Raw genomic sequence first — 13,584 nt, 5'->3', positions numbered from 1 at the left:
TCATAAGAAATATATACTTATAGCTGAATCCTTTGTTCAATTCCGACTATATCACAAGCATGTGTTTATGAATCACTGTCATATAGTGATAATACCACGTATTCGCAAAAAGGTGAGCGTAACAAGCCCCGCCGGCGACACCATCACAAACACGCGCAAATGCAAGTCAATTGTTCACCTGAAAAAAACACGGGAACATTTGGTTCAAGTCAAAATGGGGAATTGCATCAGACAACATTTTAGTCACGGATGCGTTAAATTTGGAAATGTTCTACACACGTCTACCATAGAACCGAAACCCGTGTAGCGTGGCCTATATAATTTTATTGAAAATAAGCAATTTGTGAAAAAAGCAATATCATCACACTTACACATTCCGAAGAGTTGTTAAAATACATCGAATCGGATCACACACTAACTCAACTCAAGAATATCCTGTCAACATTTTCCATCGATGTTTGTCAATGTTTATTTTAAGGCCTTAATTTACCATGCATTATAAACCTTCATAAGTGATGGTCATAACAACAGGCCAATATATGCCAATGCTCAAATAGAGATTAATAAAAATGCATAAAATATCATTAACTTTCGGTGGTATTGCAACGATGAAGTGTAAACGTTGAAGTCTGGGCCAGACAAACTGGTGGTTGACAGGAGGAGCAAATACTCGGTGGTTCGGTCCATGATGACACACAATCAGCCACATCACTAATTTAAGTCAATAATTTTATCAAACAAAAGAAAACACCGGATCCAAGCAAAGCTGACGACCACAACGAGTTCCAACGGTTCAGGATATCTGTATGTCTAATAGTCCAGCTGCATGAGAACGTCCCGCACCGTCGGATACACGCTATCTACCAAGTAGCCGATCCATTAAGTCTTGCAACCTCGATACTACTGTCTTTTCGAAAGACGAGTTAAATCCCCGCCCCTTGTACCACACAATCGATGGTACAAGGAATACCCCGTAAATGTTACTACAAGCAACAAAAAAGGTTTTAGCCAAAAAGTTTCATGTTGTTACATAAAAAACAATAACAACGACCGAAAGATGAGTGATATATATTCATCCTTTAGTGAAGCACCCGTGGGCACCAGGTTACAATTGATATATTGTGTGTTGCGGTTTTACCCTACTCTGCTTTCAAGACATCACCCATCACTGCTTTCATTACAGCTCAGTTGCCTTCTTTCTCGTCTACCCCACCAGCTGTGTACACTGATCACGCCCTGTGTGAACATATCAGCCCGTGTATATAGACTTAGCATATGTATGCACATACTCGGCATTCGCCCCGTCGTTACAAACAATAAAGAAGTTGCTATCCATAAAAGTTACGTCTTATTGTTCTCACAACTTCTAAATGGCAATCGAAGAGTTTATGTTTTCTGTTGTTTGAACAGTGGGTGCATTCACAGATACACCTTTTTTTAAAGGATTGTAGTAGGGGGGGGCGAACACCTGATATCATCACTATTTGTTAGTGATTCATAAACACATGCTCATAATTTGGTACAATCGAGGAGGGGGGGGGGGGGGTTGGGGGGGGGGGGGGGGGGGGGGGGGGGCCGAACACCTGATATCATCACTATTTGTTAGTGATTCATAAACACATGCTCATAATTTGGTACAATCGACTCTGCTTTTAGTAGAGATTTCTATTGAATGTGAAAGAGTTTTGTTGCTTTTATTTGGTATACGAATTGAGTTCCCCTCTCTGAATGGAATAATAGGCGAAGATTGTTCTCGGTATGCGAGGTATTGCTGAAGTTATGCAACTTTTAATGGCTTTCTTCGATGACTGGTAAAAGTAAATGCTCTTTTCAGCAGCGAGTGGCTTCTAGATCAGTTGCACGATCTTATCATGAAGTACTGAACAACCATTTCATTTATTTGTAGGCCTTTGTAGAAAACAACAGTTTTAGCCTAGTCCTAACTAGTCCTTTTACTTAGAACAAAGCAAACCCATTATAAAGGGCAAATGTTTCCTTGTCCTTAGGATACCTTAGCTATTGAGCACTTTGGCAAGGACTATTCAAATAGTGCCGATTTCTAACCCTGCCAGAGGCATTACCTGTCGATTAGCAGGTCACATATAGTATAAATTAATATTGTGGACAATTCAGAATTTTAGTGCATGTCCATGTGACATTGAAGAATTCAATCCTACAGGTTCGTGAGGGATGTTAGAGTTTGTTGAAAAAAGAACAGCAAGAGAGCTTTGATCCTTAGTTTGCAAACAAAACAGAAGTGAAAAATTTCATGAATGGAGGAACTTCCTTCTCATGTCATGTGATATTTTACTCTGGAAGCAATTGACAATTCTATTCCCGTGAAGATCAGGGGACGAAGTGGTCTTCAGCGACCCATGCTTGTGGTAATAAAGCGACAAAATCGTTTCTTCAGCCAAAACAAATCTCTGCATAAAGCAGAGTCGATTTACAATTCCGACTATATCATGAGACGATGGTCAAGCTCGCTATTTGGTTGATTCAAACCACTGAATCCCAATTGTATAGGCCTATGCATAAATCAATATTCATGATAAACACTGGATTGTCTAGTCCTGACATTACATATATGTTAGACAGCCGCCATACAGCTGGAATGTGGACTAGTGCGACGTTAAATGACAAACACAAAACACTGATGCAATACACATCATCTTTACAATGCCAAATGTCACTGATCATGTTCTTACATACTTATATCATGCTGTAAACTCACTGTAGCACATAACTCTTTTAAAAGTCTTCATGTTTTGTAAATGAAATTCTAACATATTCAATATCCTGCATACAATTTGTGTGTTCATTACACATGTGACTGTGAAACAGCAGTGCATTTACTTTCCCTTCCGGAGTTTGAGTAGTTTGCAAAGGAAGGAAAGGCCATATAAGGCCAGTATGTTACTTGAGGAAGAAAAGTGCCCAAACCATAAATCAGTACTGTCAACTTTTGACTTGACTCTAACCTAAAGACATGCACATACCTCTTTTGTACTGGATTCCAAAGCTCCATAAAAATCCGTACAAATAGACATATATTGCTGGGTCCAGCAAATTTACCACTACATCCCTGTCTCAAACACTAACTATAATCCATAATACATTTCACCGAAAGTATTTGAGACAAGTGGAATTAATGTCATGTGGATTCTCAAAAACTTAAAAGATTTGCTTGACCTTTTTGCAATCTCAGAAAAGAACTAAGGTCTATCAACTTTGTACATCTCTATCCCACATGATGAACTTAAGGGGAAAGCTCATTCCTTAATCCACGATGGCATTTGTTACAAAACGTGGTGAACACAGATACAGTTACGTATCTATATTCAGAGGTTCGGGACAATTGAAAGCAAATGCCATCTGAAGTTTACTGAGAAAGCAATATGTGAAATGCTGGACTTCCTCATTGATAACATCTACGTACAATTTGGTGTATGACATTTAGGCAAAAAGTAGGCATCCCCATGGGCACCAATTGTGCTCCACTTCTTGCAGATCTGTTTCTTTACGCATATGAATCGGAATGTTTTGGGGGATTGGAAAAGTCAAAACAAGATAATTTGGCCAAGAAGTTAAACTTAAGCTTCAGGTATATCGATGATCTAATATCGTTCAAAAGCAATCTAATTCCCTTCCATTGATTTACACACCTGAACTAGATGTTCAGTGCATTGCCCCAATATTGAACATGAATACAAAATCCTCAAATGTTAAGTATACAGACAAAAACAAAGAAGTTCACGTACAATCTCAAACTCCTACTTTAACCTATTCAGGATCGTCAAAAAGGACCACCTCACTCCCTGACCAGCCTCAGCAGTTCTTAAACACGAACCACAAGTTTTCGTGGGTAGGGCAGCTGCCTTTACATGTACTTCTAAAATAGGTATCATACTCTAAAAAATGGTTGCTGCTTAATTAACGCTTGCAAAACTAGTGAACATTCATACTAGCCATATTGGAAAAGCAAGTATGGGACATTTGTATTAGTGGTATCCGGAGGCTTGCGCCAAATGCTTTGAAATAGGCCCCCCTCCACCCAATCCCCACCCCCACCATTGTACAATGCTTTTAGTTGAGATTTATTATGATTATGAAAAGGGTTTTGTTGCTTTTATTTATTTATTTATTTAGATTAACGTCGCTTTGAACGGATTTTAAGCTTTATTGACAGCTTGTCAGCTTGGTTTAGTCGTTTAGACTTTACCACTGATGAATCACGTGTATAGGTATGTTGTCATTCAAAATACAAATTACAGCTTCCAGAGGCCTCGAAACACAGTCCCTCTCCTTGATCCTCTGAGTATCATCTCTGTTTGATCAGTATAGCGTTTCTTCTACCTGTACAAGATGTTATACAATGCCCTACCATGAACCCCATGATGCCTGTGGCCACTTGTTCGGCGTCTACGTCAGTGGGGATGTGCTGTTCCTGTATGTAGACCAGCAGCAGTATCCCCATCAGTCGAGATGACTTCACCTTCGGTAGAACAAAACAATCAGAACATCACGAAAGGAAACAAATTATCAAACCCAACCAAGTATATACATAAACGACAATGTTTCCAATCCAAAGATACTGAGAGCCGCAATTTGCACTTTTCCAGACATATCACGGGGGAGACACCTAAAATGGGCTTCATACTTTGTACCTAAGATGGAGTCGAAACAAGGTCCGCGGTTCAAGTCGGTCATCACACATAACACACAAAGGGAACCTCAACCAACTGAACCAACTTTGATGTTGGATAGAATGTGGATTCAGGGCACACCCTTAGGCTGTGCTCATTAGAAATGCATAAATCATTAAGAGGCAAAGTTATGCATGATGCCACCAGTCAAGAAGTTTAATGACACGACCTTTGTTTTTATGGTATGAATCAATTAGTTGTTTGAGGGATAGTAAACAATTCCACATTCCATCCAACTTCAAATAACCATTTTTTTGCTTCATTTTAGCCACCATCAAAATGGATGAATACTCTATTTAGGTCGACTTTTAGATGAAATCAGTGATTAATATACTCAAAGGTTCATACACTCTACCTTAATATACTTTGCTTTTGGGTGGAGGTAGGTCTTAACAGCATCCTCCCATTCCGCTTCCTTCTTGGAGTCGGTAGATAGCATAGCATCTATGCTCATGTCTAGTTCTTGGAATCTATAGTCGATACATTTATCAAGTAGTACTGACGTAAATATGGAGGTGATTGACAAATAATTACATGTAAAACGTCAAAGCCAAAATATAACCAATTATCAATTATCCAACGAAACAAATTCCAATCCGTGTTTTTGAATGGATCACTGAAAGTGATGACACCAGGTGTTTGCCAAAAGGGTAACCATGTTCTGCCCTACCGGTAGTACCCGTTAAAGTTATTTACCTCATCTGAGATTTTGTCATCGAAGAACAAGGTAGCATTATTTCAGCTAAATAATCGCGGTTAAACGCTGATGGACTGCACGTGCAGAACCTACGGGGCAGGGTGGCACACAATCAGCTAAGTAACATATTGTAACTACCCGATCGTAGTTAGTCATCTCTTTATCATGAACATGGGCTGATGGGGACCAATTCTGCCTCGGAAGAGAGCTACAGTTATTTGCTTCGAGAAGACATCGAGATCGATTTCATTATAATCAGATCTTGGTTCTGGAATATCTAACAGATGGCTGAGATTGTATGGCAGTACTTCCCACGGACTATAGAAAGTCTCTTCTGTACACGTTCATTGAAGCGAGAGATGTCTTTGACGGAATCAGTCGTACAACCCGTAACTTTCGTTCGGAATACCCCGCTTTAACCACTTGGGGGAATCATGATTAGAAAACACATTCTGAACGTCACTTTCCTGATCTAGTATTTAGTCGGAGCAAGAAATGAGATTGACATGGAGATACATGTATTCATAATGGTAACATCCGTCTCTGAACACGTACACTGTATCCAACAGACGGTCGTAGTGTTTTTGGAACGATTTCATACTTTACAGTATCAATAGCATATTTCCAAACAAATGCAACAATTTACATACATTACATGTAGGTTGACTATATGGGCAGTTTAAATACAGATTGCTATGGAAGTATTCAAGAGTACATGAAGAAAGTTCTGTTAATTGACACACATTATTATAAAATACCAATACATTCTGATTGAAAAACGAATGGCAAATTTCATGATGATAATAACTAGTTTGCAATGTGTTTTATTGTATTGCATCTATCGAAACTATCGATAGTCTATCGCAGTATCGTAGGTAACTGTTGACAAGAAACTTGCCATCCATGTACAGCTGTGAAGCGTTTATATAAAAAAGAAATTAGTTTTTCTCTTCTCTCACTGACTTACTTGACGTTCAAAAATATGTTGATTTTGAAATGCAAGACGAAACAGATATGTTATCATTCTCTTGGGGGGCTGAAACAAAATGTACTCACAATCTGGATCAACACACTTGGGTAACTATCATACTACAATTCGCATAAAGCATCTTTTGATATATATCTTTTAGTGGATATCTGTCTTCATATTAGAATTTGATAAACTGTGTATAATTGTAAATATGTTATTCCCTTTTTATTGGTAACCTCGTGCAGTTGAATACATTTTCATTGGGATCTTCGAAATGACATCTGGAGGAAATAAAGAATCTCTCTCTCTATTTACAAACCACCGTCATGTAGCTGACATATTGCTGAGTGTGGTGTTAAACAACAAACACACAGAGTCAGAATCACACTCAATCGGCTCAAAGTTAAAGAAGTATGGAGAGGACGGGTGGGATGTTTACCCTATAGCATATATGTCTGGTGGTTCATCGTCCTTCTCCAGCCAAGTGCCCAGGGATTCCATTGGGGACTGCTCGTTTACATTCCAAGTGCCGCAAAATACCCTGAAGAATCTGTAAACGACAATGACTACAAAACATTAACGCCAGAGAATAACCAGTCTCGACTATCCACTGAAACAGATTCCATTTGCTGTAGAATGCAAAATTAATGGTGACAATTATGTGAATCGATCACTACAAATCAGTGGTGACGTCTTCGCGAAAAGGGGAAGCATGTCCCGCCCTTCCGGTAGTACCCGCCACTCACACAAAAGGTAAGTATTTGTTTGTTGTCTGACGCTGAACGGTATCACCGAAGCAATGCCTACATAATTTAAAATGTTTTTATTATCATGTATTTGGTGAGTCAGGACATACTATATCTATGTAATATGTAATCGAAAATAAGACTTTCTGGAGTTCTTTCATTCTGACGCATTGACACATACTGACGTCAATAATAAATTTCATAAATACATTGAAAATTTGCCCATTCACGAAAATAAAAGCTCTGTGAGGTCACTGAATGAATAAACTATGTTCATATCAGTCTAAAGGTGAGTGTGCAATTTCACCTATAATAATATAAGTTGGTTTAATGCCGGTTTGAGCAGTACGTCTATTTCAGTTTCAAAGCGTGTCGGTTTTATTTAGGGGGAGGAGGGAAATGACAAAGGGATTAGATGATTTTTTTACCACGAGACGGATGTGGACAAGAAACAAATTTGGACAAATGTGAGATTTACATCCACGACCAGTGGATCCTTGCACGTACATTCCCTATATCGCTTGGCCATTGGTTTGTTGTGCCTGTTTTTATCAAACGTCGTACTCAGCAAAATTCCATCTTCATGATGTGCAGCCTGTAAACAATAGAGTCTGAAAGAGACATTCCAGTGATGGATAGAATGAGCAAGGATGCACGGCGCCGGGTTTCGATGACACGCAATGAACCAAGTCACTAGTCTAACCATCCGATTAAGTCGCCTCGTACGACAAGCATGGGTTGCTAGGGACCAATTCTGCCTCAGAATAGAGTAACACGAACAAACAGTTATTTGCTTCGAGATGACATGGAGATGAATCTCATTATAATCAGGTCCGGGTTCTCACAAGGTGTAGGTACACTCTGAATCACCATGGGGAGGATATTTGTTTTTACTTAATAAGATTAAAGAAGAATTATATAAGAACATTTAAATAAGATTAGAATAATTTGTGTACTCGTCATATCAAGAGATTGTATATTCAATCAAATTATTCGTAGTTCATATGTGTTTCGTTAAGTTATGCTTTTAATATCAGTGTGGGTCTGATAGGAATGTGTTTATTTGTTCCTGTGGTCGGGCACGTTTTTTTAAGAAACCACCCAACTCGAACCTTTGCAATGACGGACTTTAATGCATGACATTTCTCGGAAGAACTAGTGTAATAAATGCACATTATTATGTTGTTGTTGTTGCTTTGGTGGTTAAGAGGTCGCCTTCTGTCTAAGCACACCGTCATGGATGTGTTGTCAGAATGTACCAATCTCAACCAACTACTCAAACTGGTGTATTGGTCGTCTGATCAGGGGTGTCATAAAACAAGAATAAAGTAGTAATGAAAACGTGCTATGTTCACAGGTTTATCAATAACAGCTAACTGTACTAATAGATGACAATAAAAGATCAGATAAACTCAATCTGCGCTGACAAGATCAATGATTAATTACATCAGAGCAAATACACAGCGGCTTAACTAAGCAAATGTATTACAGTATTAAAATGAGAGTAGCAAAAACCACACTTTGACAAGATACCGACCAGATGCGTAGACAAATTAACAGCTGAGTCAATTAGTGAGTGAGGATAGTTTTACGCCGCTTTTAGCAATATTCCAGCAATATCACGGCGGGGGACACCAGAAATGGGCTTCACACATTGTACCCATGTCGGGAATCGAACCCGGGTATTCGGCGTGACGAGCGAACGCTTTAACCACTAGGCTACCCGACCGCCCCGCTGAGTCAATTAACTCAGATGAGTGAATAACCTCCGCTGGGTTAAATGACAGGAGAAAACACAGAGTGCCTATCCCTAAAATAAGTCACTTAGACTACAAAATAGACAAGTACGTCTGAATATCAAACTAGTCTGATCGACTAAACATTCAGTCACTTTGACTGAACAAGGAAATTCCCAAATAGTTGGACAATCACGGGAAGGCTGGTTATCAACGGATTACTAGAAAAACGGAGTATTTGAAACACTAGGCATTAAAGTAGCTAGACAATCAGGGGAAGGACGGTTATTCACGGATACTAGAAATACGGAGTATTACAAACCCTAGATACTACGCTTTGTTCAGTACAACCAGACTAAGTCAGTAGAGGAGACCAGCCCATATATATATTCTGTGAAAGGGAATTAGTGACATAACTATTTCATACTCTTGTCTCTACAGGTGTCATATATAGAGGGGTGGTCGGGTGGCCTGGTTGCCTAGTGGTTAAAGCGTTCGCTCGTCACGCCGAAGACCCGGGTTCGATACCTGACATGGGTACAATGTGTGAAGCCCATTTCTGGTGTCCCCCGACGTGACATTGCTGTAATATTGCTAAAAGCGGCGTAAAACCATACTCACTCACTCACTCTCATATATATAGCTAGAACATAACCTAATCGTAACGCTACAATCGCTTCCTTCAAGGGCCGTTTCACATTGCAATAATAGTGTTACGACGGTTGAAACATTCATATTTCGTCAATGACACACGACAGTCATGAGGCTATGATCGTTCCGTGAAACAGTGCCATGTCCTTAAAGCACTAGTTGGTGCATCTGTAATGCATTGGTCCCCTTTCATGTAAATTCGGTGAAATCATTACCTCAACTGGTCTCTTTGTATATATTCCTCTCCTTCTTCTCCAACCGCTTCCATTCTCCTGCTGACACACTGTGTTGTAGCGCCAGGCTCTTCCTTCCTGGTGGCGATAATATTGAAACGATTTTAAAATATTTTTTAACAGCGATTAGCTTCCCCGACACCTCAGGCACAATGGTATCTATGTTTTCCACACCAGTTTGTATAAAGATATGGGGGCGGTCGGGTAGCCTAGTGGTTAAAGCGTTCGCTCGTCAAGCCGAGGACCCGGGTTCGATTCCCGACATGGGTACAATGTGAAGCCCATTTCTGGTGTCCCCTGCCGTGATACTGCTGTAATATTGCTAAAAGCGGCGTAAAACCATACTCACTCACTGTATAATGAAATGAATCATTACAAGTAACGAACGTCCGCTCAACGTTTCTGTTGCAAAATGGTACAGATGAAAGTTGGGGCATTTGTTAGTTTCTATATTTAAAGCCGATGTATTAAAGCGTATTTTCTTCACATTAACGGTGTGCGAAACATAGTTATCCTCGCGTAAGGGTACAAGGTGCGGTCATTTCCGAAGACGGGGCCTGCCCGCATCGAAGGGATGCAGATATATAATACCATTCGTACTTCCCATCGGGTTTTCACAAAACTTCTTGATATAATGTAAATAAATATTTCACTTTAAAATAAATTATTATACTTCCTCATCACACAATGCAAGGACTCGCTTTACTATATTACCGTCACGAGTAATTGTCACAGCGTTTCTGGTACAGTCAGAATGCTTCCATACCGCGGAAAAGCGCATCAATATTATAAACAAAATTATTATAATGAAATAGCTTTGTGTTGTTGAAGGTAATGGTGTCACTGTGGCCTAACAAAAGACAAAAGACCGTATGAGACGTGAAACTAGGATGTTTCGAAAGGTCTTGACGGTCATGTTTGTTTCCGTTCCCGACTATTTCGTGACCGGAAAATGTAAGTACCTCTTGTTTACTGTAGTTTGGGAGTTTCATATTATTTAACGCCAGTTTCTATAAAACAAAGATGAATACTTTAAGAAAAATACACAAAGCATGGATAGTGTGAGTTATAGCCCGGCGAGGGTAATGCACACACTTATCAGCTGATGCTCGGCAAAACGGCAATACTAGAAGGATCGCACGTTTTCCCATTAATTTGCCGATTTACATTCGACCTGATCGTCTGTGGTCAGATAATGACAACTCAATGCAATGAAAGGTTAAAGTGAGTGAGTGAGTGAGTGAGTGAGTGAGTGAGTGAGTGTCCCTTAACTTGATGTGAGAGGAAAGCCCCAAGTGATGTAGGTCTTAGAAGTTTACCACTTTGGTAAAACCCACGAGCACGGGTATGGTGCTGATAAACATAGTCGGTGCGAACCGTGATTGGAACCCACAAATACAGGCTTCTGGTGGGCCAAGGGAGGCAACTCTGCACAGCGAATCGCGGCGCCTTAGACGACTTGTTCACCCGTGCATTCGGGTAGAAGAACCAACACTGTAACCACTAGGTCAGCTCACCACCCCTCGTCTTCAAGCGTATATGTGTTATAACTGCAATGTTTATGAAGACACACGTGGATAGTAACCCAAAACATAACTTAACTTACAGAAATAAATGCGGTAATATGACAAAGCTTACTCACTTAAAAGCAATGAGAAACCGCCTCCGTGCAAAGAGCGTCTGTCGGGAAAGCGGAAGGTCTGAGGTTCGATCCCCGACCGCGTCATACCAAAAGACGTTAAACGATGGTACTTGTTGCTTCCCTGCCTGGCCCAAGGCATGAAGGGGATAACACAAGGATTGGTCGGCTCGGAGACAGTATTCTGTGTCTGATGCCGGACTAGTACAAGCAGACACACACGTGCATACACGGCGCTCTATAAGTACAATAACGGTGAACCGTTAAACCCCATTTACACTCTACTCACAGATTATGGGGGCGGTCGGGTAGCTTTGTGGTTAAAGCGTTCGCTCGTCACGCCGAAGACCCGGGTTCGACGCCGTGATATTGCTGGAATATTGCTAAAAGCGGCGTAAAACCATACTCACTCACTCACTAACAAATTATGAGAAAAACTGTGACTTCATGAAGAATGGAAGGTGAACCCCGACCAATACGAACATTGAATAGAAGACACGTTACGAACCTAGGAACTAGTTCAGTTGAATTCCTTTCAATGGAGTCCACGGCTCAAAACGTTCAGCATGTATCGCCCACCCAATATCATGACACATACACCAAAGAAACTTAGCAAACAAAGACACTCATAAATTCTCCACACGCGGAAGCAAATTCAGCTACCAAGCAATGAATTATTGATATAATGTTAAAGTGGATGTATGTTGCGTAACGATAAGGTATAGCGTTTGGTGTGTACAACCCAACTACTTCCTTATTTACTGTTAAAAAAAAATGGACGCGACGTTAAACCCAATTTCACCTCACCTCACCAAGCAATGAATTATTGATATAATGTTAAAGTGCATGTATGTTGTGTAACGATAAGGTATAGCGTTTGGTGTGTACAACCCAAACTACTTCCTTACTTACTGTTAAAAAAAATGGACGCGACGTTAAACCCAATTTCACCTCACCTCACTGTTAAAAACGTCACAAGTAGATATTGAGTGAGTATGATTTTACGCCGCTTTTGGCACTATCCCAGTACGACAGGGGACACCAGGAATGAGCTCCACACATCGTACCCATGCGGGGAATCGATCCAGGACCTTCCTATGCACGACGACCATTTAACCATGACATGTATATGTTTAATTTAGCAGGTGAGCGTTCTTATTGACGATCTATTGTAACCAACCCAAAACGGGGTAAATAGTGTAAATATTGTTCATTTTTAAAACATAGTACTCATTTTAAGTATTATGTTTGTTGTAAAACGCCGCAATCAGCAATATTGAAGCTACATTACGACTGCCTGTAAATGTCGAGTCTGGACAAGACAATCCAGTGGTTGATATTATGAGCAAAGACCTGCGTCATCCGATTACGATGAGACACAATGAACCAAGTCACCGAGTCTGACCAACTGACCCTTTAATTCCCATATTATGACAAGAATAAATTGCCAATTCTAACCCGGAATACCCACAGGGGGAATATGTGTCAGGTGACCCAGGTCTTGTCCCAGAGAAGGGTTGGTTGGTTGGTTTGTTGTTTAACGCCGCACTCAGCAATATTCCAGCTATATGACGGCGGTCTGTAAATAATCGAGTCTGGACCAGACAATCCAGTGATTAATATCATGAGCATCGATCCACGCCATTGGAATCGATGACATGCATCAACCAAGTCAGCGAGCCTGACCACCCGATCCCGTTAGTCGCCTTTTACGACAAGCATAGTCACCTTTTACGGCAAGCATGGGTTGCTGAACACCTATTCTACCCCGGAATCTTCACGGGTCCCTAGAGAAGGGAATCTCACAGTTATCCCAGCTGAATGCTCAGAGGCACAGCTGCCACCATGTGCTGACACACCCAATAGATATCCCGCGCACGTGGCAAATAGAACAGAAACAAATCGAAAAAAGCCCCGAATCGCCTTGTCGGTCCTATACAGAGACAGCCAGCCTTTCAGAAACAGTTCCACCCACAAACATCTAGAATGATGAAGCCTGGGCCCCGTTCCACAAAGCGATCTTAGTGCTACGTTGATCGTAAGCCTATGATAAAGTATAGCCAACTTCTTGTACCAAGTTCCTCACAGCGATAGTACGTTCGCGTAGCTCTCTATGCTATCGCCGCCACCAGTGAAAATTCCCCAGAGTGAATAGGTGGCCACAACCATGCTTGGAGTTGAACTCGCAACCGAATAACCGTTATGT

General features: G+C 40.6%; 1 protein-coding gene across 1 annotated transcript in view; it reads right to left on the bottom strand.

The window, feature by feature from the left end:
* LOC139475591 (inositol polyphosphate 5-phosphatase OCRL-like) overlaps window positions 1-12,449 on the bottom strand; it is a 39,079-nt gene extending 26,630 nt beyond the window's left edge. The window contains exons 1-6 of the mRNA XM_071258783.1: window positions 12,446-12,449; window positions 11,887-11,929; window positions 9,722-9,817; window positions 6,813-6,923; window positions 5,062-5,176; window positions 4,385-4,495 (exon numbers count right to left, since the gene is read on the bottom strand). Coding sequence (XP_071114884.1) covers window positions 4,385-4,495; window positions 5,062-5,176; window positions 6,813-6,923; window positions 9,722-9,817; window positions 11,887-11,929; window positions 12,446-12,449 — 480 coding nt within the window. The remainder of the gene's footprint in view (window positions 1-4,384; window positions 4,496-5,061; window positions 5,177-6,812; window positions 6,924-9,721; window positions 9,818-11,886; window positions 11,930-12,445) is intronic.
* Window positions 12,450-13,584: the final 1,135 nt, after the last annotated feature.

This window comes from Haliotis cracherodii, unplaced genomic scaffold, assembly GCF_022045235.1.
Source record: "Haliotis cracherodii isolate W230 unplaced genomic scaffold, xgHalCrac1.p SCAF_3, whole genome shotgun sequence".
Classification (NCBI taxonomy): Eukaryota; Metazoa; Mollusca; class Gastropoda; order Lepetellida; family Haliotidae; genus Haliotis; species Haliotis cracherodii.
The sequence above is the reverse complement of the archived record's forward strand: the minus strand, read 5'-3'. Positions and strand labels throughout refer to the sequence as shown.